The sequence below is a fragment of the Podarcis filfolensis genome (genome assembly GCF_964270895.1).
Source record: "Podarcis filfolensis genome assembly, chromosome: 6".
NCBI lineage: Eukaryota > Metazoa > Chordata > Lepidosauria > Squamata > Lacertidae > Podarcis > Podarcis filfolensis.
Genome location: NC_139609.1, coordinates 69306304 through 69330336, shown reverse-complemented (window position 1 = coordinate 69330336; position 24033 = coordinate 69306304). Strand labels below are relative to the sequence as shown.

Below are 24033 nucleotides of genomic sequence, written 5' to 3'. Positions count from 1 at the left end.
CACAATTAACAACGGTTCCATTCATGAATGCTGGAGCTAACTGTGATTAGAAATAATTTAGAGGAGATTATGCCACGATTACCAGCCGCTTAGAGAATTTGCAGCAATTGCTCCATTTGCATGCATGTTTTATACTGTCACTTCAGAAGGAATGCTTCCCTGCTATCTTCTTTTTAAAATGTCTTGTGACAGGACCAATGGACTTGAATCCTTATTGAGAATCTAAGTAGCAAGAATGACCCTTTCGTCACAAGCAAGTTGCTCCTAGCCGTGGCTCTAGTCCACAAATTACGAAGAGCAACATAATATATGGCAGTCACGAGTGTCATTGACAAGAAACCCACCCCCTGATGAATTTAACATTTTAAAACTCTTCTCCTTTTTGCACTCCGCTCCCACTGTTACCCTACCTGGGTAGGCATTTCTCTCATTCTCTCTGACATTTAAAGCCCTAAACGGCCTCGGTCCAGTATACCTGAAAGAACGTCTCCACCTCCATCGTTCTGCCCGGACACTGAGGTCCAGCACTGAGGGCCTTCTGGCAGTTCCCTCACTGCAAGAAGCCAAGTTACAGGGAACCAGGCAGCGGGCCTTCTCGGTAGTGGCACCCACCCTGTGGAACGCCCTCCCACCAGATGTCAAAGAGAAAAATAACTACCAAACTTTTAGAAGACATCTAAAGGCAGCTTAGGGAAGCTTTTAATGTTTAATAGGTTATTGTATTTTAGTGTTTTATTGGAAGCCGCCCAGAGTGGGCGGGGTATAAATTATTATTATTATTATTATTATTATTATTATTATTATTATTATTACTACTACTACTACTATTATTACTATTATTACTATTTTAAAACCCCTTTAAAATTGATCGCTAAAGTCAATCTTATGGCACCTGATAAAAATAAGTTTTTTTTTCCTACACTTTTGAGGTCCTTAACAAGAATTCCACAGGACAAATAGGGACAAGGTAGGCCCAAAGATGCAGCACCTTGGAGAGTTCCAAGAGAGCCTGCAAATTGAAGCCTTTCATTCTTCCAGGACCAGATCACAACGTCCCAGGCTCTGCCCATTCCTAAAGCGATGTTTTTGAGTCCTTTGGCCTCAAGCCTAGCACACCTTAATTCCCTCCAAAATGAGTGACATGGAGACACACAGTGTCTCTGGTGAGGATGAGGACAGGTCCTTTGGAAGGGTGCAGGCACAGAGGTTGTTGAAGTTCAGTAGGTTCTAGCTAAGGAATAGCCATTATGCTGGTGTCTGGATATTTATCTCCTCCAGTGCTGCTGATCTGACTGCCCACTTCTCAGTCCAGCAGTTCAGGGTAGGGTACATGATTGTTCTTGTGGTCTCTTAGCCAGAAGGCTTATATAGGGTCAGTCTGGCTTAGCTTCAGCCATAGAACTGCACTAGCCCAATGCCACACTGAGGTGTGATAACAAGCATGATTTCACATAAACCGATTTTTCTTTTTAAGCATGATGAAATCCACACAGAATTCTCTATCTAATGTGTCATGCTCCTGACCACTAAAGAACAGCAAGTCAAATCTTCAGCCCAGGTGGCAAATGAACGTTGAACACTTTCACAGGTTTCGAGTGAACGCAAAAATAATCACATGCTGGGATAATTAGTCCGCTTTCAGATTAGCCTGGTGCTTGTCCTTTGTTTACCTGCACAAGACCAACCATAACCCCAGGGAAAGCATGGATTGCTGGGGAGTGGAGACTTCACCCCTGGATTCTTAAAGCAAGTGACTCTGTGAAAGCTTTTAGCCAAATCAAAGGGAGAGAGAGCAACAAAGGCAGGAGACATTACCTACGCCTATCTTTAATTAAGGACACTCTCAAGGGAGATCAGCCCTTCTCTCCTGACCAGCTCGTAATTAAAGAAATTAGTTCAGGCAGCAACACAAAGAACCCTAAGACATGCACCCTCGTTTATTATGGTCCAGCACTACAACAGACATAGAAAAACAACCGTATGTCATTTTGAGGAAAATGGGCTGTATTCTAGGATACCCATGTCACCTGAAAGCTTAAGGAGGGAAATGGGTTCTATTGCTGGCTCTGTCACTGATGAACTAGGACTTGCGATTCCCCCCACCCGCCCCTATTCCCGCATTCAGCTCCACTTCCCCCCCAACAAGGATGAATAAAGCTACCAAGAGGTCAAAATTCTTGCCTCATTTATATTGCGGATTTTTCTTTCCCACCAAAGACAGATTTCAATTAAGCCACCTCCTATTTATTGCAACCATTTACTTACTTTTCTTCTCAAACCAAAGTATGCGTAGGGGGAGGTATGTGACATCAAAGGAAAAAAAGAAGGGGGAAACTGCCAACCTCAAACACCAAGTATTACTGCAGGAGGCAGTCAGAACTTGAGATTTAGGTCCCCATTTCATGTGGTCAGAGAGGTGCATGGGCCATTTCCAAGTAGCGTGAGCCCATTTAGGTTTAGGCTGTGTGTGAATTATCACTTTTAACTACATGTAAATGCTTTCCTGCCTCCCAAAGGACTCCAGGGTGATGAATACAGACAACAAAATAATTAAAATATCTGCAAACAATTCCAAGACAAATGCAGACACTACAATATGGGCAATGCCAATCACATGGTTTTTCTCCACCTGACCAGCTATGGGATCACATCATAGCACTCCCATACCACTGTGGCTACATTTGACAGGAGCCTTAGATAAATCTAAGTAGGGAACAATAATTTTCACTGCATTCAACGAAAACAAATTACGCTTCCACACTGGCACAGAAATGGGAGCTCTTGCAGTTTTAACAACCATACTGAGAAGGCAGGCACATGGTTCTGAATAAATTACTATAAATATGATTAATAATGCTATTGCTAGGTACTAATTTTATGAAACCCCAAAGTGAAAACATACTTTTAAATATCCAGTCCCTCTAGCACAGAAACATCAACAAACCAAATAGGCTCTCCATCCCATTTTGCCAAAATCACCAAGCTGCCTTTATTCCACAACAGCATTAAGCAGTTTGTTTCCTATCAACATCTGAGCCATTCTCCTCTAAGCAGTGGGACTCAATTCTGGAAAAAAAAAACCAGGGGCTGCAAAAAAGTGAGTCTATTGACTGCATTTGACATATGCACATTACAGGTTTTAGCTCAAGGGTGTTTCATTCTGTAGTCCTCTGGGATGCACTATGCTTTGTGGTATAGAGAAGTGTAGATGTAATAGCCTGTTCCTAAAAACCACCCACAACATTCAGGCCAAAGCAAAGCAGAGAGAAAAATGGCTGCGGGGGAAACAAACAAAGGGTAACATGAAATGAGCAAACACCCACCTGGTCTTCTTGGGTCTGGCTTTGGGGGGAGACTCCGAGTTGCTCTTCTTCTCTTTAGGCTCCTTTGGGACTTTGGGCTCCCGAGGCTTTCTGGGTTTCTTTGCCCCCTCCTGCTTGGGCTCCTTGGCCTTCTTAGGCTCCTTGGGCTTTTTGGGTTCTTTTGGTTCCTTAGGCTCTCTCTTTCTCTTTGGTTTGGCTTCTCTTTCACCCCCTGGTTCCTGCTGCCCCAGCTCTTTTTTCTTCCGTTTCTTCTTCACCCCGGTGCCCCCACCCCTGTCATCCTGCATCCCATTAAGGGATGTCACCATGTTCTGCACAATCTCATCGGGCACCTCAACAGGCACCACATCATCCTGCTGGTTCTTCTGGGCCAGGCTCACGCTGGCCAAGTCGGAGATTGTCACCAGGTCATGCAAATCTTCCTGGTCTGTGCTGTCAGCAAAAGGGGACTGTGGCTTGCATTCAAAGGTGATGGAGGCATCAGACATTGGGGAATGACTCAGCACATTAAAATTTGGCAGCTGCAAAGAGAACACAGAAAGAAATGTCACCACACGTGTACACAGAAGTGTGTAGTGCTGCTGAGAGCTTGAGAGCCAATCCTGGCCGCTGTATTTAACAAGGTAATGACAAGTGGCCTGTCCTCGCATGATTTTGAATAAAAGTTAGCTTTGACAAAAACAGCAGAAAGCTTCACTCAGTTAATCCACACTGATGCCAGAGTTTCCATCCAGGTCTTAGGCAACCTACCACGTTACTAGGATTTTTCTCTGTGCTAGAAATAGTGCATTCCCTAAAAAAATGTATGCATGACTGGCTGCCTCAGGACTATGGATTATGACACTGAAAAATGCATATGCCCGGCAAAAGAAGAGACACTTGATTATTAAAGGATACATACATACTCAGAAATCAAAGTAAATGCTGGAACAGGTAATATGTGAAGCCATTCTCTGCACACATTACAGAGTTGGAGGAATTAATGCAGATTTTGAAGGGAGCCCAAGGGGCATCTAGTCCAACCTCCTGTGATGCAGTAATCACAGCTAAAGCATCCCTGACAGATGGCCATCCAACCTGTGTTTAAAAACTCTCCAATGAAGGAGGGATCAACACCTTCTAAGGAAGTTCATTCTACTGTCAAACAGCTCTTACCATGAGAAAGTTCTTCCTAATGTTTTGTCAGAATCTCCTTTCTTGCAATTTGTATCGGTTGGTTCAGGTTCTACCCTCTGAAGGAGGAGAAAATAAGCTTCCTCCGTCTTTCATGGCACAGCCGTCCAGATATTTGAAGCTGCTGTTGACCTGACAATTCACACCTGCTGTTGGCCTGCTATGCTAGCCGGAGGGTGTAAATGACTGAGCTGCCACAGCAACCAACCATCTCTGCTTTGTATAAAAGAGATGTAGCAGGCCCTGTCTCTAAGATAAAATGTTGGTTCTCTGGGAAATTCTAGCTACCACCGCTGGCCTCTAATCACTACATCACAAATAGCCAAGATCCTATACAAAGATGTGAGTATGATTATGAAGAAAGAGGAAAGGGTGACTAAGGTCTTGACACAGCTGTTCCCCCAGTTGTTTTAGAACTCCCAGCCTTTCAAAACCACTGGAAATTATTAGTAGTAGTAGTAGTAGTAGTAGTAGTAGTAATATCCCTCCCTGTTCTGAAGACATACCTTTCAAGGCCATTATATCAGGACAGGGAACTAATTGTGAACCATTCTTGAGATATGGCAGTGGACTTTAAGTGATTAATTTGTATAGAGAAAATTGTAGAGAAGAAGAATAGGTATGCGTAGTGCTTTGATTGCCAGAAGCATTTCATATGACAACAAGCTGGGCAGAAATAATAGAAATCCAGTTCCACTAGGATTTCTTGCATTTCCTCTTCTCCCTGCACCATCTCTAAATCTGTTCCAGAGGTTCCCTCAACCCACCAGAGCAAATTTAGGGCGGAGGGTGGGGAAGTTCTTACTGCACAGCTAAAAATGCTGCAGTAGTGAAATTGTTTAGTTGGGTACTGCCCATTGTGCAAGTCCTCATAAAAATAAGGTGAAAGAGCAGGTAGCCAAATAGCCCCTTGCAAACAAATGCACAAGTGGCATCTCTGTCCTAACGTTACTACAACTTAGCCAACGTTTCATTACGACACAGCACATCCCAAGCAAAATAAACCCTTTCCCACTATCCTGCTAGCCCATACTCACTTTCAATCTAGCACAGTGGTCCTCCAAATCTTGCCAACTCCTATCAGCCAAAGGAATGGTGGCAGCTGTAGTCCAATAACACCTGGCGGTACATAGGTGTCCTATGCCTTCAACTTCACTACACTCACTTTGGCATGTAACAACATGAGGGAAAATGTGTCTCGAGGCTATGGCTGCAGGAGCAAGATAAAGCTTTGCTATCGCCATCAACAAATAAACAAGTACCAACGGATAACCATTTACCACAGTGGCCACTACTTACAAACTTTGCAAAGAAGCACATGCAGCCACACGTGAACCTGGTTGTACAAACCTGGCTGAACATCAGATATCCGGAACAGTAAAGATGTTCTAAACATCACTTCACTGTGCAATGCAGTGCTACAACCCAGCTTATCACATGGCTGCATGGGAAAAATCCAGCAGCAATGAAGCTGCATTCAAGCCAACTCCTGTTTTAAATTGAGTTTTCCTATAAAATTCCTGTGTATTTTCAAATTCAGTGTAACACTTCTCAGCTGCTGCATTATTTCACAGCAAAGACAGTACACCCAAAAACTTAAGAGAGCATTTCACTGCAGTGAGGCAGAGCTGCCAATTTCAGGGAGAAAGATATGGCTCTCCTGACTCCTGGCATGGATTAGCAGAGTCATCCTCAGCCATGTAATAAAAGAAACAAACAAACAAAAAACTTAGGAAACAGGATTCCTCAGCATCTTGCTATTCTTGAACTGGTAAAAGTCAACAATGATTCCGAACAAAGGGATCTACCCAACATCACATAAACAGAAGGATTCACCATACAATGTAACACCCAAAATGGCCATGCACAGATCTGCCAAAATACAGCTTCAGTGGCACTGTGGGTTAAACCACAGAGCGTAGGGCTTGCCGATCGGAAGGTCGGCAGTTCGAATCTCCACGACGGGATGAGCTCCTGTTGCTCGGTCCCAGCTCTTGCCCGCCTAGCAGTTCGAAAGCATGTCAAAGTGCAAGTAGATAAATAAGTACGGCTCCGGTCGGAAGGTAAACGGTGTTTCCGTGAGCTGCTCTGGTTCGCCACAAGTGGCTTAGTCATGCTGGCCACATGACCCAGAAGCTGTACGCCGGCTCCCTCGGCCAGTAAAGCAAGATGAGCGCCGCAACCCCAGAGTAGTCTGCGACTGGACTTAATGGTCAGGGGTCCCTTTACTCACATAGTATGAACTCTTGTTAAGAGTTAAGGTGGCTTTTCTAAAAAGTAAGTATTTTAAAATGCTTCTGCAAATAAAAAGGTTTTATATAAATGGCCTCGGCCCAGTGTACCTGAAGGAGTGTCTCCACCCCATCGTTCTGCCCGGACACTGAGGTCCAGCTCTGAAGGCCTTCTGGCGGTTCCCTCACTGCAAGAAGCGAAGTTACAGGGAACCAGGCAGAGGGCCTTCTCGGTAGTGGTGCCTGCCCTGTGGAACGCCCTCCCATCAGATGTCAAGGAAATAAACAACTATCTGACTTTTAGAAGGCACCTGAAGGCAGCCCTGTTTAGGGTTGTTTTTAATGTTTTATTGTGTTTTTAATATTCTGTTGGAAGCCACCAGAGTGGCTGGGGAGGCCCGGCCAGATGGGCGGGGTATAAGTAATAAATGATGGTCGTGCTGCTGAAGATGATGATTTTAACCCAGCACTGAAAGGCATATAATTTCACTGCCAGGCAAAAGATGTATATGATCTGAAGAGAAACCAGAGTATATACAGAGAAGACTCTCCTCAGAGAATGGGTAAGGGCCATAGTTCAGTGGTGGAGCATCTACTCAGCATGCAGAAGGTCCCAGTGTGAGAGCCAGTGTGGTGTAGTGGTTAAGAGCGGTAGTCTTGTAGTCTGGAGGACCGGGTTCGCTTCCCCTCTCCTCCACATGCAGCTGCTGGGTGACCTTGGGCTAGTCACACTTCTCTGAAGTCTCTCAGCCTCACTCACCTCACAGAGTGTTTGTTGTGGGGGAGGAAGGGAAAAGGAGATTGTTAGCCGCTTTGAGACTCCTTAGGGTAGTGATAAAATGGGGTATCAAATCCAAACTCTTCTGCTTCTTCTTTCCTTCAGGTTCAATCCCTGGCATCTCCAGGTAGGGCTAGGAGAGTTCACTGCCTGAAACCCCTGGAGAGCTGCTGCCAGTCAGTGTGGACAATACAAAGTGAGAGGCACCAGTGGTCAGACTCAGCTAGCTAGGGTTAATGGGAGATGTAGTCCAACAACAGCTGGAGATCCAAGTTTGAGAAAAACAGCCTTAACTTGTAGAGCCAGAGCAGCGTTTCATCTGCATTGCCGATTCGGATATTGCTAGAATCTCCTTTCCATCATGAAACCCCACAGATTGGCCCTGGGCAAGTCATCCCTCTCTCAGTCTAAGCTACCACACAGAGTTATTGCAGCAATAAAATGAGATAATCCCATGTACATTGCCTCGAGCTACTTGGAAGAAGAGCAGGATACTGATGTGATTTTAAAAATAGTTTGGAAAAGACTAAACCAATGGCATTTAAACACATCTGCAACTGATGTGGCCATCTGCAATAACTGATTGCAAATATGTAAAAGAACACTGGTGTCCTTTTAATACAGGGAATCTGGAAATTCAAATCATAAACATGCTGCAATCTAAATAAGAAAATTGTGACTAGAATTGAGCTTCATATAGTGCATTTACTTGCAACAGTTGTGCCCTCTCCTCCACTGATGTTTATAGTGTGTAATATGTAAAACAATGGAAACAAAAAAAAATTAATGAACTACTGTAGCCCCAGCAAACCTTATCTGAGTCCTGCAGGAACCTCAGAACTGAATTAGATTTGTTACACCTGTACAACTAGAATGGAAGAACCCTGAAGTACAAAATAATCTGAGCAGTTAATGATCTTAAATTTAGTTTTCAAAATAGCTGTTTGAAATGAGTAGTTATTGAAATGTACTACTCTTTCATAATTGAAAAATCAACCTAGTTAAAAATACAGCTTTAAAATTAACACTGAAAGAAATGGGATGAAGCAGTCACCTTTTCCTTAAATCGGTATTATAAGTCAGTCTGCGTCTATTTCTACACAACTTCTTAATAAAGAAGTTAACAATTAATATGCATTTGTATAATTCCTAACAAAACTCTATTGCTCTTTTCTGACAGATTTGCTTGTTCTCTTAGGTTTGAAGACTACAGTGGTACCTCGGGTTAAGTACTTACTTCATTCTGGAGGTCCGTACTTAACCTGAAACTGTTCTTAAGCTGAAGCACCACTTTATCTAATGGGGCCTCCTGCTGCCGCTGCTCAATTTCTGTTCTCATCCTGAAGCAAAGTTCTTAACCTGAAGCACTATTTCTGGGTTAGCGGAGTCTGTAACCTGAAGCGCATGTAACCTGAAGTGTATGTAACCTGAGGTACCACTGTATTTCTTAGCTAGTTTTATATTATTTTTAAAATCTTTCTTAATCACCTGAAGAGGCAGGATGGCTAAGCATACAATTTTAACAGCATAATTCTATGCAGTCTTACCCAGATGGAAGTATTATTGAGTTCAGTAGGACTTACTCCTAGCTAAGTGTTTTTAGTATTGTAACCTAAGTAAATATGACTGCATTACGTCCCTTTCTGGACATTATGAATGTTAAATTGTTGAAAAACACATAAAACCCAAGTTGTTAAAAAATTATTTAATTGCAAATTTGTAGCAGACTTATTTTCTGGGAGAGCAGCATGCTCGGCCCATCCTTCATTTTGAGTATTATTATATACGTTACATTTTCCTATAAAAGGGATAGGTGGAAACATTTTGTGGGAACTGGTTGAAAGTCAGACATGTTTTACTTCTATCTACTGTACTATTTTTGATAGGAAAATCAAAACAGGATAAAATTTGTTGCAGCCTTATCCATGCTTTAAATTAACACAGTCAACATAATTATTTGTTCTGCAGCCACATCATTACCTACTAGCTCAGGCCCCCTATTGGGAAGAATAAATAAATATGTTTTCAGAAAATTATACTTCCTAACACCAACTGCAGCTTCTAATTCCATTAACACTTAAAGTTCTCTTGACACATGCAAGTTTTCCATGTCCAGCTTTGGCATGTGAAATTCTAATGCAGTTAACCAATAGCAGCACAGACACTTCCTTTTCTTTTTCCTTCTCATGTGTGACTTGACATCTGCTCAAAATACTCCATTTTAGCTGCATGCTTATGCCTCCATAACCTTGCATTTTCAAACTTTCACCAATAAACCATCATAACAAAATATCTCACTTAAAGTTAATTTGCATCTCTGGGATCATCATAGTAGCAATAGCACAGTTGGATTACAGATGAAGGCAGGTCGGTTCTATACCACGAAAACACCTGTAGTTGGATATACAGTGGTACCTCGGGTTAGGTACTTAATTCGTTCCGGAGGTCCATACTTAACGTGAAACTGTTCTTAACCTGAAGCACCACTTTAGCTAATGGGGCCTCCTGATGCCGCTATGCCGCTGGAGCACAATTTCTGTTCTCATCCTGAAGCAAAGTTCTTAACCTGAAACACTATTTCTGGGTTAGCGGAGTCTGTAACCTGAAGTGTATGTAACCTGAAGCGTATGTAACCTGAGGTACCACTGTACATAGGAACTACCATACCTCTGGAAGATAGGACAGGTCTTGCAATCCTTCTTCATTTATTTGGCTCTGTTAAAGCAATGGCTCAGCATCTAATGCTGGTTGGCAGATTTGCAAATAGAATTTGTATCTCTAATAATAAAAGAGAGCAGAGAATAGAAACATCAGCAAAAAAAATCTGTGTGTGTGTGTTTTCATGTTGCACAACTTCCCCAAACCTGTCCTGGATCTGGCACTATGAATCTCAGTGAAAGCCAATGGGAATTCAAGTACACCCAGAGCAGGATGGAGGGGGAAGAGAAAAAACTTATCTGCTTCCAATCAGGAGCTGCTGTGAACATAGTGAGAGAGAGATGCACTTTAAAGGCAAACTGTCAAGGTTAGTAGGCCTCAAAAGTATGACCTACTTTTTTTTAGCTGCTTGCCTGTGTGTATTTGCAGAGACCAGCGTTCTTCAGGCAAGCTCTGAAAAAAATACTTCAATAGAGGCCACTAAAATTTAATTAACCCGCCACCCTTGATGAGCTCTTCAGCTCCACATCTGCAACCTTACAGCACCGATCTATCACCATGAAACACTGTACTAAACTGCTTCACATGTGTCCTTCTCTAACACAAAGATCAAACCGGTACAAGAACTTGAAATAATAGAAATGGTGTGTCCCAGCTCACACCCCAAAGAAGAAAAGAAGGGTGCTTAGTCTGCCATTCATTTTTCAAGCTGCATGTGTCCTCATACAGGAGAGGGAAAAGCAGCCGGGCCTTTACTTTATTCTTTCACTGAACAGGTTTCAAAGAAAAAAAGCTATTTTGGCTTAAAAAGCAGACTGCCTCTCCGGCACTGGGAAATACTAGAACAAAGAGAGAAAGTTAAACCCTTAATACGGAGGTAAGTTTTTCCCTTATCTGTCTGTGAACATACCCGAACTTTAGATTCTGGCCTGGGAAAAAAGGTGTCCCCATTCTAAAAGTATAAAATACCCTATACAATGCACAGATGTATGCTATTTTGAACCTGAAATGCAAAATACTGTGCAAAAGGCAAACCAAGGACAAGGGCATGCCTGGAAGCTCGCAATCTCATTTAAACATAAAGGGGAAAGATGGGGAAGGCAAGGAGAAGGTAATGCAGTTAAGGAAAGGAAAACAAGGGTTTCTGTTTTTTAAAAAGCAGGTGGATCTTAAATAAGTCGGGAATAAGGAGGATATCCAACTATCTTGGGCACTGAGCCCCAAAAGAGTTGTGAAGTTAGAAAGGCCAAGGATGAAAGAGATGATCATGAATTTAAAGAGGCAAGTTCTTGATGATCGAAGGGTGTGAGATGGAGAAAGGAAGAAGAGACAGAATGAACAGATTAGAAGGTTATAGTGATGGTGAAAAGAGAAGAGGCAGGGAGGTATTGATGATGGTGGAAAACACAGGGTTAGGAATGCAGGAGAGGGCAGTGAAGAGAGAAATATATAATCTCCTTCCTGGTCATGCCCAGTCTCACGTGGTCAGCAACCCAAGTCTTCCTCACCTAGATGTTCCAGGCCACGTTCTCCCAAACCTCTTGCCTGTTCCTTGCCTTCCGACACACTTCCTCTTTAGGTATTAGTCAGCTCTCAGACCTAACTGTAGGAACAGCCTTATGAAACAGATACAAGAAAAGAAAACCCACAGAACTGGCTAGTTACCACTGCCATCATGCAGGACAGGTCCCTGGTAACTCTGGGACATTTCAGGGGAAATCACAGTGGTATTATAGGTGCCATATCTAATTTCACATATCCCTGCATGTTATAAATTTCCCTAAAAGTCCAGTTAGGTACAGGCTGCAAAGGGAAACATTCCAGGCCAGTCAGCCCTGACCTTGCCAAGATACCTCTACTCTACTCTGTATCATCAGAGCTACAGAACCAAAGAGGTGAGACAAAGCAATGCTTAACCCCTCATGGGTTGCCATTTCAGGGAGAAACATTTGTTCAGTTCATTTTTCAGAATTCATTTTTCACCCATCTCCAGAGTGATCCTATCTCTCACAACAATGCTACTTCTCACAACAACACTTAACATTGGCAGCAGTTAAGTGTTCATGCTCTTCACTCATCAATAGGCCCTTCTCAACTGTATCAGACACTGTGAGTATCATTAATCCTTTCTGTATATACAAGAAAAGAGTCAGGTGGGTTTTTAGCCAACCAGAGAGCTCAAGTCTATTGCACAAGCCAAAATGTGGATTGAATGAGAGGGTTTTTTCTCTGCGGTGTACCCCATATGTGGAACTTCACCTGCTTTAAGCGGGTATCTTTCTCCCTAGTTGTATTCCAATATTAGTTCTCTTGAAACAAGCTTTTAATTCAGTTCTTGCTAGAACTTAATTTATTATTATATTTCTTTACATCTCACCTCTTTCCCAGACTGGAACTCAAACCAGCAGCTTACACAAATTAAAACAACACATGTAAAATACAGAAAGCTAAAAACATACAAGATACTAGTTAGAAAGTAAAAAAAAAAACTATAATAAAATTTAAACAATATAAAAATAAATCTATTGAAATACAAATAACATTTTTGCCTCTAAGGGTTGTATCCAACATTAGGAGTTCCGCAACAGAACTTCCCCTCCCTCTCCTCCCCACCCCACTTGCTCCCAAACTCTGTTCTGTGGTTTTCGCCAATCGTCCAAGCAGATCTGAGTGGCACATAGGGAAAAAAGAGAGGAAATTCTGTTGTGGAAGTCAAAAAGCTTACGCTAGCTAAACACCCCTTCATGTTTTTCCTTACTGATGCTGCTCTTAGTCTGGAAATGGTGTTTTAACTACGGGGCATTATTATTTTCATGCTTATTTTAAATTTTGTAAGCTGCAACTCTTCTTGGGAGGGAAAACAAAAAGCACATATTTTGGTGTAAGTAACGAAATAAACTGCCACCAGCATGGACCATACAAGAGCAATCCTCACTACTTATGAGCCAACGCAAAAAGTATTCAGCTAGAAGCAGATTACATTCCAGATAAGCCATCTTTGGCTAGCATAAGGCATGTTAACATATTTCCAGTTACAGATAGGTAGCCGTGTTGGTCTGCCATAGTCAAAACAAAAAAATTTTTTTCTTTCCAGTAGCACCTTAAAGACCAACTAAGTTAGTTCTTGGTATGAGCTTTCGTGTGCATGCACACTTCGTCAGACGAAGTGTGCATGCACACGAAAGCTCATACCAAGAACTAACTTAGTTGGTCTTTAAGGTGCTACTGGAAAGAAAAAATTTTTTTTTGTTTTGGCATGTTAACATAATCATTATAGCTTGGTATTCTAAGTTAACAAAACGACTTACAAAAGTGTCTCATTAAAACAATCAAAACGTGTAGATAAACCACAATGGTAGCAAGGACATCCCAACAACAATTAAAATCTAAGAATACAGTGGTACCTCAGTTTGAGAGCAGTCCAGTTTAAGAACAATTTGGTTTATGAACTCCGCAAAACCGGAAATATTGTCCCAGTTTGAGAACTTTACCCCGGTCTAAGAACAGAATCCGAATAGTGGAAGGGCACCAGTGGTGGGAGGCCTCATTAAGGAAAGTGCGCCTTGGTTTAAGAATGGTTTTGGTTTAAGAACGGACTTCCGGAACGGATTAAGTTCATAAACCGAGGTACAACCGCTCTACAACAAGCCCACCTGTTGATTCTTAGGCAGGTTCATTCACCTAAGAAACTCCATCAGTGGAAGCATGGCACAATGACTTCCACTTACCCAATGGAGATTTTTCTCCTCTCCTCACCCTGCACGCCCCAGAACGGGCTCAGTAGGGGGTCCAGGAAATTCCCTCAGAAAAGTGAGTGGAGAGAGGAGAGGGGAATTGTTCTGTCTGGCAAGCTGAATTGCTTGTGCAGGCAGAATGTTCATAATAGCACAATGTTGAATTCCACCCTATGTCTTGTTGGTTTTATGATGGGTTGTTGGGTTTTTTCTTTCCCCCCTGTAATTTTAACTACTTCACTGCATTCCCTCCCCTTCTTCTTAATGTAACCATTCTGAAAATTTGAATGAGAGGCAGTTTATGAATGTTTAAAGTGGTACCATCAGGGACAATAAGAAGCTTCAAGAGGGATTTTTTTGAAGCCAAACAGCACAGGGGCACTAAAGGTTAACCAAGGGTTAAAAACCCTTTCCACACACTCCTCTAACCTCCCAATCCAGATTAGGAGACCCCCCCACCACCCTGCAGCTGTTTATTGTTAAGAACAAGGCGTGCCCAAGACCTAAGTTTGCTATTCAAACACACTACTGTGTAATGTGCAATTTGGCCCCGAAGTAGCTACCCATATTTGCTGTTTTATTCAGAAAAAGCACACATGCGAAAGCAGACCAGAGCTTAATAAAGCATTCCACGTCTGATCCCTGCACGTTATGTTGGCCTCCTCCACTTCTAAAATCCACACTAGCCCCAAATCTAGGGGACAAGCCTTATTATTATTATTATTATTATTATTATTATTATTATTATTATTAATTTCATAGGTAAAGGTAAAGGTACCCCTGCCCTGGGACTTTTTCAGTCCCAGAAGAATAACCAGTTTTGCTGCCCTGAATGCTCTCCTTTCTCCCCTGCCCTCCTTCAAGCCCAAACCTCTCAAGTTAGTCAACAAGTGAAGAAAAACCAGTGGAACAAGAATGCCCCCTTTGCTCGCACTGGAGGAAGGAAAAGTGGGGGGAAAGAAAAAGCTTTGACAAGATGCTGATATTATGAAGGCGGAGTGTTGGGGGACACACAATGATTCCTCTGTCTAATATTACCTCATCTGCAGCACAAACCCTTGAAAATCACTTAAAATATTTCTCATGTCAAATCCAGAACATCCAGCTGAGCATTTCTTTCAGCCAGCCTCCCACCTAGACTTCCTGTATGGGAAACACACAGCATTAGAGGTCAGTTTTGGCTGCTGCATAGGTGAAAAAACAACCAGCGGCTGTTTCTCTCCCTGTAAGGTAGCAGCAGCCCTTCTGACTGCCTGTCCTTTCCCCTTCCAGGGATCATCACATCTTGCAGATCACAAAGGAGCAGCTATGTCCCACAGTCCACCAACAATACCTACCCCTTAACAGGCTCACTAGAGATTATTAGTAAGAGGAAGGAGGCAATGTAAATGCCGAGGCTCCGATGGTATCTTGCATTATGTGGATACAATAAAAATAGACTTGCAAGGGAAAGCATAAATCTTGGCATCCCAGCTCCATGCAAGGAGAAAAACACCCAAGGCAGCAATGCAGACTCTCCAAAGATAAAAAGAACTAGGCAGTGGTGCTATCGAGGCAGGACTGTAAGGCAGATATCAAGGGTCCTATCTAGCAGAATGAATGGGGGTGGCAGGGCAAATGCAGCCATCCTGGCTCACCATGTTTTGAAGCAAGTGGGGCAATATACATTACCATCTACAGAGGGGCTCCTCCCTAAGCCCATCAAGTTGCCTGACTACATCACTGGAATGAGACAAAACGTGTATTTGTGTGAACAGGGTGCAACAGCAGTCCTTTAGAATTCAGTTGCAACAGCCAGGCCTACATGCTGGCACGGTTTCCAGTGATGGGGTTTTACTGCGGCTTTACAGTGAATCAGACCAATTGTATGTCTAGCACGGTATCTGTCTACCTGGTCCCTTTCTGTAAGTAGTTTCCCCCATAATTCCTGCCCAAATTATTTTTAAGTGGAAGCTCCAAAGACATCACACACACAGGACATGTGCTCTGCCACTGAATTATGGGTACCCCTGCACACTCCTGGTCACTATTTCCTGTATCTGTGTCCCTCAGTTTCTGCCAAAAAAAACCCCTGCATTTTCTAAATCCTGGATACAGAACTGAGCAAAATAACAATATGCAAACTAGGCATGTAAACCTGGCTTTAGACCATTTGAGGTGCATATTTTTAGGACCAATAATAATAATAATAATAATAATAATTATTATTATTATTATTTATTATTTATACCCAGCTCATCTGGCTGGGTTTCCCCAGCCACTCTGGGCAGCTTCCAACAAAATATTAAAATACAATAGTCTCTTAAACATTAAAAGCTTCCCTAAACAGGGCTGCCTTCAGATCTTATCTTATTTCTGTAACTGTAAGTTGTTTTAAGCTGTTGTTAATGTTGTGTTGCAATGTTGCAACCCACCCTGGGACCTTAGGGTGAAGGGCAGGTAATAAATTAAAGAGTAGCAACAGCATAAATAATAATAATGTGCTGGATACAGAAAGTGAATGCTATGAGAATGAGAAAAGGGCATTTTATCATCCATTAAAAGAAGAAGCAAGTTGCATCAATTTGCACAATGCGTGAGAAAGGGCATGGCTGGGGGGGGGGGGAGAAGGCTACCAGCAAAACAGCTGTTTCTTAAAGAACAAAGAAAAACAACATGACCAACTAGGAAATGGCAAAGTGTGTGCTGCTCCGGAGACAAGAACTGGGATACAATGTTAACTAGAATGATGGAATAAACCTTAGCAGTAGGATCGGCAGGTGAGAATTTTGTTGTTGTTTTTTTGTTCCTTATATCTGAAATATCAGAAAGGGATAGAGTTGTTGGCCAACATCACTTTAAGACTTTGTTTCAGAACAGGCTTAGAAGGGAAGATTTATTCCTTTCTAACAAACTCACTTTAAAAATTCCCATTTAAAACAAGGCAGGACACAAAACAGCACGGAGCAGATTGGTTTGTTCCATGCTTCCATATATTAAAGCAAGCTCCTTCCCTTTATCACATAGGCCACAGTTAGGTTTGCCAGTGTGCACACACAGAAAATACAATGATGGCTGCTTCATCAATCTCTCAGGCATACTTGGTTTATAAATGGCACCAGCATAGCAAAAGCAGCAGATCCAGACACACAGAGGAAGGAACGGCCTTTCAGAGGCATGAAGAATTTTTAGTTAATTTTTTGGCTTTCAAAAGATTGATCAAATTTAAATCAATTCACATATTACCTACATATTAATGTATGTGCCATTTTTTGTGATAGGAACAAAGTGTAAGTTACTATCCATAACAAAAACAACACTTAGCATTTGAATAGTGCTTGTAAGTCTTTAAATTGAATTGAGAATTGTAGAATTGGAAGGGACTGCCAAGGGTCATCTAGTCCAGCCCCCTATAATGCCTCAGCTGTCATTATCTTGTTATAATCCTTACAAAAACACTGCAAGGCAGGTGTGGGGAAGCTTGGGCCTCCCAGATATTGCTGAACTACAACTCCCATCAGTCCCAGTAAGCATGGGCAGCGCCCAGGGAAGATGGGAGTTGTAGTTCAGCAACATCTGGAGAACCAAAGGGTCCCCACCTCTGCTGTAAGGTAAGGCAATATTATTATTCTCGTTTTGCAGAAAGGAGGACTGAGGCAGAGAAGGAATTGCTTGTCTAAGTCATCTAATGGGATTCCTGGCAGAGGCAAGACTTGAACTAGGGACTTTCTGATTCATAACTCATTCTCTTAGCCACTACACCACAGTAAGGAATTTAAGAATGAACTGTAACTATGGACTTGCATTTATATTTTAAAAATTGTTTATCTTATGATAGCACTTCCTAGGATTTAAACTGCATGATAGTGGGATTAGATTTAAGCAAGCTATTCACATTAAGAGGTTTGGGGATTCTGCTGCCCACAGGAACAAAGTTGTTAAGGAGGTTCCTTTCACCATATGGCAAAAAGGACTCAACTTCCACAAATCCAGTTGAATAAAGGACCCTAGGGAATGCTTCTCCTTCTCCCTCTCCCTCCCTTGCACACACACACACACACACACACACACACAGAGAGAGAGAGAGAGAGAGAGAGAGAGAGAGAGAGAGAGATTGACAAAGGAAAGGGAGAGAGAGAGAGAGAGAGAGAGAGAGAGAGAGAGAGAGAGAGAGATTGACAAAGGAAAGGGTTGCCAACCTGTTTTTCTTTCTTCTGTATTTTCATTATCATCAAATTTGGGGTGTATATTACTTCTGTAAAAACACAAGACAAAAAGGTCATGTTAACACTGAAGGCACACAAGAACTGCTTGTAAAGTATTTTTAATACAACACCCTCCCTAAAGAGCAGTGACACACTCAGATATAAGTCCTGCTCAAAAATACTCTGTATTACTCAAGAAGGAAGGGCCTTTTGGAGTCTAAACAGATAATCCTGTGGCACTGATTTACATGACTAGGAGCCATACAATAGATAGATAGATAGATAGATAGATAGATAGATAGATAGATAGATAGATAGATAGTTTTGAAACTTCCTCATTACACCTGTAACTCTACAGCGGGGATGGGGAATCTGCCATCCTCCAGATGTGATTGGACTCCCACCAGACCCGGTCAGCATTGCCTATGGTCATGGCAGATGGTAGCTCCCCAGCCCTTGAAGGCTTATCAGGGGTCTGTCCATCCCATTGATGTCAAACAGGGATTTCTCAGGGTTTTAAGTAGAGGTCTTCCAAACCTTAGCCATTCAGATCCTTTGGGAACCTCATACATTATGCACCTTAATGATACATCTAAGATTTATTTAATTCCACATTAAAAAATGTTATGGGGGGACAGTTAATGCATACAACTTACAGATACGCTAAAGAGGGAGGGAGAGAGTTGGTTAGTGACCTGCTGAGTATAAACACTATCAGATGTTATGCAATGTGTGCAATTGCTTTGAGATGCAAAGTAGTCAGATGGGTGGGGTACAAAACATTTATTATTATTATTATTATTAATAATAATAATAATAATCCTGGGGCTTTATAGAAACAAAAGAAAGTACTCTACCAATTAAAAATATCATTTCCCACTTGAAAATATGGCCCTATAAAAGTCCGGCAACAGTTGGAGACCACTTCCTGCTCTCCCATACCTATGCAGATTGAGAAACATGCATTTACCTTCTCCAGGAGCAATACATTGCCTTCTTTGAGGAGGAGAGGGATGAAGGATCTTGTTTAGTTGGAAAGTGGGGAAAAGAAGAATGTGCACACTCTGGGGTCAGAGCCAGGCCATTCTCATTTCAGTATCCTGGAAGGGGAAGGGACATAACCAAAAGAGACACAGTCAGCCTAGCAGCACAATTAGGAAATAAATGGTATCCATTAAATATCAAAACAATACATGTGACAGAGTGGTGTAGTAGTTAAGGTTGAAATAAGACTGGCGAGAAACATGACAATCAGCCATATGCCAAGTTCAATTATGTGTATGCTGTGGGTGGAAATTAGCATTGTGTAATTACAAATGTTCCATTTGTGCAAGCATTGCTGCTTGCCAGACAGAGTGATTCCCTCTATCCTCCCTCTCCATGCTGCTTTGGGGGTTCTCCCAACTTTGCCAGAGCTCATTCAAGGGATGCAGGGGGTTTTCACTGACAAGGTTGGTTTGGTGACTATAAACAAGTACAGTCAACTGGAAGCCCAACCTCTTTGAGATACAAAAGAGGCCATGTGCTAGATACTCAAGCAACCCTCAAATAGCTCTACCCCTGCTTCAATTTGTGCTGCAGAGCAATAAATTCTAAATGCCATGCCCACCCACTCTGGTTTCAGCCCTGGAGTTAATCTCTCCGACACAGGGATTTGCTTTGCCTTCTGAACTTTATGCCCTGGATGGGTGAAAACCAAATCCAAGCTCACTTCAGTTTCCCAAGTACTGAAATGGGTGGTGCAATTCACAGTGCTGGCAAAAGAACAGGGCTCTTCATAAGAGTCTCCATCCTCAATCGTTCAGTGGACTGAAGATCCTGTTTTGACAGAGAGCAACTCACGAATACATATTTAGAAACATTTGGCAGTATACACAGAACTCTATGCTTACACTGCTTGTCTCTTGTGCCCAGCCCCAACAACAATAATAGTTCTAAACTCTGAATATAAAAAATTGCTATGACCTGAGGCATTTATGATCACTATTAAATCCAGGGGTATTTTTGAGCATTTTTAAATTAAATAATAATTATTATTTTTTGTCCAGGGGGCTGGGAGCAGGAAAGAATATACTCCCAATGTCTGAACAAAAAATCCACCTATATCTCTTGTTAATAAAGTTGAGCCATCTGTAATTCAGAGCACTGTCTGCTTGAGTTTATTAATCACATCTTACATTTAGCCACCGCTGGGTAGGTGGGTGTGTGGAATGCCACTGTAACTGGTACAGTGATAAACTAACTTCATGATGAGTTCCCCCAACTTTTTTCCAGAAAAAACAACACTGATTACATCCCAATTTGTATCTTTTCTCTTGCCCCCTTTTTCCTCCTTTTCGCACCTCTTCCTGTTCGTATGTTTTAAAAAGAACAATCAATATAAGTATTAATAAACGAACAAACAAGCAGAAAAATAGAGCTACATGAGAAATGACCTGTACACTGATAACTGTTGGGCATTGCTTGGGTCACACTGTGACCCAGTGTGGTGCAGTGGTTAGAGTGATGGACTAAGAGCTGGGAGATCAGGGTTCAAATCCCCACTCATCAGTGAAGTTCACTGTGTGGCCCTGGGCAGAGTCACTGCCTCTTAGCCTGACAGGGATAACATGAGAATAAAATGGGGAAGAGGAGAAGAATATACTGAGCTCCTTGGAGGAAAGGTGAGATATACAGTGGTATTCAGACAAATTGCATGAAAAGGACAACAGTGACTTTGGGGAAAAATGGGAGCCCTTTACAACATACTTGCAGAAACAACCAAAAAACATGGACTCATTGGCAGGATTTAAATAAACATTTGCAACTTTATTGACAGAGAACAAGAAATATAATTAGTGATAACAGAACATTAAGTATAAACAGCAGAACGTAACATTTGATGTAACAAACCAGAAATGGAAGTTGGGGGAAGTCAACAGGGAGGGGGGAAAGTAGAAAATGGATGTTAAATGATGATTTTGAATAATTGTTATGAGAAAATAAAATAAAAAAAAATTATTATTATACACACACACACACACACACACACACACACACACAGTAGTACCTCTGGTTATGAACTTAATTCGTTCCGGAGGTCCATTCTGAACCTGAAACAGTTCTTAACCTGAGGTACCACTTTAGCTAATGGGGCCTCCCGCTGCCTCCGCGCCGTCGGTGTGCAATTTCTGTTCTCATCCTGAGGTACTACTTCCAGGTTAGCAGTCTATAACTGGAGGTGTTTGTAACCTGAGGTGTTTGTAACCAGAGGTACCACAGTAAATGTATTCAGTAACTAAATGAAATAAACTGGCTGCTATAAAGCTAGAGTTGCTGGCTGATCGCTAGTGCAGAGGGATGAACAGACCAAAAAGGCTATGGCTACCAGATTATTTGTTAATTTCTTTTAGTGTTGATAAATCCAACACAAATCTCTTTTTTCTAAAAATTACATCTCAATTTGGAGATCATTACAGCTTCTGGAAGAACAATATCGATGCCCTTCTGAATAACCCTGCTTAAACCACGCTCAGCAATTTTTTGCTCAGGCGGAGAAACTGGGCTGACGCTGCTCCCATAAGCAACGGAGATCTCTTTTGTGTCTCTTTTGCTTTCCTACTCCAAAGTGGCTACAGCCGCACAGTAGCTCCCCAGCTAGGAGGCGAAAGCCATGTGACAAAGAACACGGCAAGCAACACAGCAGCAGGAAGAAGCCAGAGAACAAGGAGCAGGCTAGTTGAGCACAGCATGCCGGGAATTTTCTGCAGGTCAAATTTCCACCATGCATGCATAATATGGGCTTCATTACTGCCATCTTAATTGGGTGGAGTGGGAAGGGGGGAATCAGTTATGGAAATCATGCCTCAGCAAAGCCACAGAAAGGTGGGGTCAGGGAACCCAGAAAGGCATGTCTGGAGCAAGGAGAGGATTGTCTCAGCTTCCTGGAAGCATTAGGCAGCCTCTCCATCTTTTTCTTTTTCTAAATCAAGCTTGCACAAGGCTGCAAAGCTACCCAGTCTCCACAGGATGGCACCAGCCCAGAAACGCTGGACGACCCAGCAAAGTTGATTTTACTTTACCTCTTATTCTAAAGCCCAAGAGCCTCAAATTTGCTGCATCCATTAGGTACAAAGATTTTAACCAAGAGATGATTTGCAAACCAGCTCAAGTACACCCTTCATAAGTATCAAGAGTAAAAGAACCTGTCTCAGCTGTGCAAATTTAACATATCATCAAGTGCAGATGATGATCTCTCAACTACCAACAAACACGCAGCGCCAAAAGGATAAGAATCCCATTACAAAATATTTTCTCTGTAAGTCGCCGAACAACGGTGGGTGATATCCAGTATTGATTAGAGTAAATCCACTTAACTGCATTAATTTCAATGGGCCTTACTCTAAGTATGTCTAACGTTAAATATTACTCAGTGTTATAATAAAATAAAAACCACAGAAAACAGCATAAAAATTACAGCAGTAGAAACAGTACACAGCTTCACTAAAAACATATAACAGATCTAAAAATCAGTGGATTGCAAATGTATTCACCTGCCACTGAAAAGACCACAAGGAAGGTGCCAGGCAATCATCTCTGGGGGTGGCATTCTATAACCAAGTGCCAATACAAAGAAGGTCCTTTACCTGGTAGCTAACCACATAACTTCTCTTGGTGGGGGCACCTGCAGCAGAGCCTCTCAATATTTAATTTAGTACAGAAGGAGTAGATCCTCAAGCTTTTTAGGCTTTAAACGACAAGATCTGCACACTGACTTAGGCTAGGAAGTGAACTGGAAGCCACTGCAGAGATTAGCGTGATAAGTTCTAAGAAGCCAAAATGGGGAAGGGTCAAGGGGGCAGGTGGCCAGATACAATTTTTCAAGCAGCTGGTCACATCCTCGGCCACAATAATTGAAAGTGATCCAGTACAAATGAAATGGACAGTGCACTGGACACCACCACTGTCTAAACACTTTTGTCTCTAAAGTGCCTTGTAAAGTTGTTACAGCAGGTCTCCAAAGATGTCAGAGCAATGCTCTCTTGCCTGGATGACAAAACCCCATTCATCTGCCAGATGGATGTGATGGTGGCAGAGAACCAAGCTTTCTTCACTACCGTATGGTAGTCCCGATGGTGCAACCTCGTCTGTACTGAGATGTATGCCACCTGAGCTCTAGCTGCTGACCCTCTTATTTCGTCACATGCTGGTCACTAGAGTACCATGTTGACCTACACACTCCAGAGATAGCAAATGGTACTCAGGAGCAATTGTGTCAACGGCTCTGTGCATCTCACCATTCCACAAGTGAGACTTGAGCTTTAGCCATGTCAGCTAGAAAATCCCTCCCAGCATTCAGGAAGCCATCAGATTCCATTAAGTCTCAGAGGGCAGACCATATCAATAGGTAACTCCACTCTTGCAGAATAGAGTAGCTGCATCCAAACCACGTGTTAGTCGTTTTTAAAGCATTATTTGTACATTTATGCAATGTAAAGTTAATTCATCACCTTAACTAAAACCACACAAACATGTAAGATTTCTCAGGTGCCTACCCATCAATACTGTGCACAGCTGCCTTCTGCTGTAAACTAGCAGAACTGAGCACAGTGCTGGAGAAAAAGGAATATAATTGCAAAAATCATGGCACACCACTTGAGCAATGCTTCATTTGTTATGCAGCTTTACTTGCCACAATATCTTCTTACTGTCCAGGAGCTTAAGTCCCAGTTGTATATCTCCTTTCTTATTATTCTTCATCTATCATCAGTACTATTTTTTTCTGCATGTTTCTTCCTAACTCATCCTGCTTTACAACCTATTCATTTGTGCCTCCATGTTGTTGCTTTGATGGGGATAAAGGCTACATTCCTGCAAAGCAGGTTTTTCTTTGTGCCCCAAACCCTTTTTTGACCTCCAATAACCAATTGTGTACTTTCACAGTGGCACTTTGGCAGGCCATCTCATGTGGGA

General features: G+C 42.2%; 1 protein-coding gene across 9 annotated transcripts in view; it reads right to left on the bottom strand.

Annotated features, from left to right (window-relative positions):
* The window catches only part of CHD6 (chromodomain helicase DNA binding protein 6), a 104002-nt gene that overhangs the window by 48712 nt on the left and 31257 nt on the right, over window positions 1-24033 (bottom strand). For 6 of the 9 annotated variants that reach the window (XM_083617666.1, XM_083617662.1, XM_083617664.1 and 3 more), the window contains exons 2-4: window positions 19052-19181; window positions 18076-18131; window positions 3324-3844 (exon numbers count right to left, since the gene is read on the bottom strand). In XM_083617666.1, coding sequence (XP_083473792.1) covers window positions 3324-3844; window positions 18076-18108 — 554 coding nt within the window. In that variant the 5' untranslated portion in view covers window positions 18109-18131; window positions 19052-19181. Of the gene's footprint in view, window positions 1-3323; window positions 3845-16636; window positions 16688-18075; window positions 18132-19051; window positions 19182-24033 lie in introns of those variants that run through there. The other 3 variants (XM_083617668.1, XM_083617669.1, XM_083617667.1) reach the window with 1 other exon arrangement.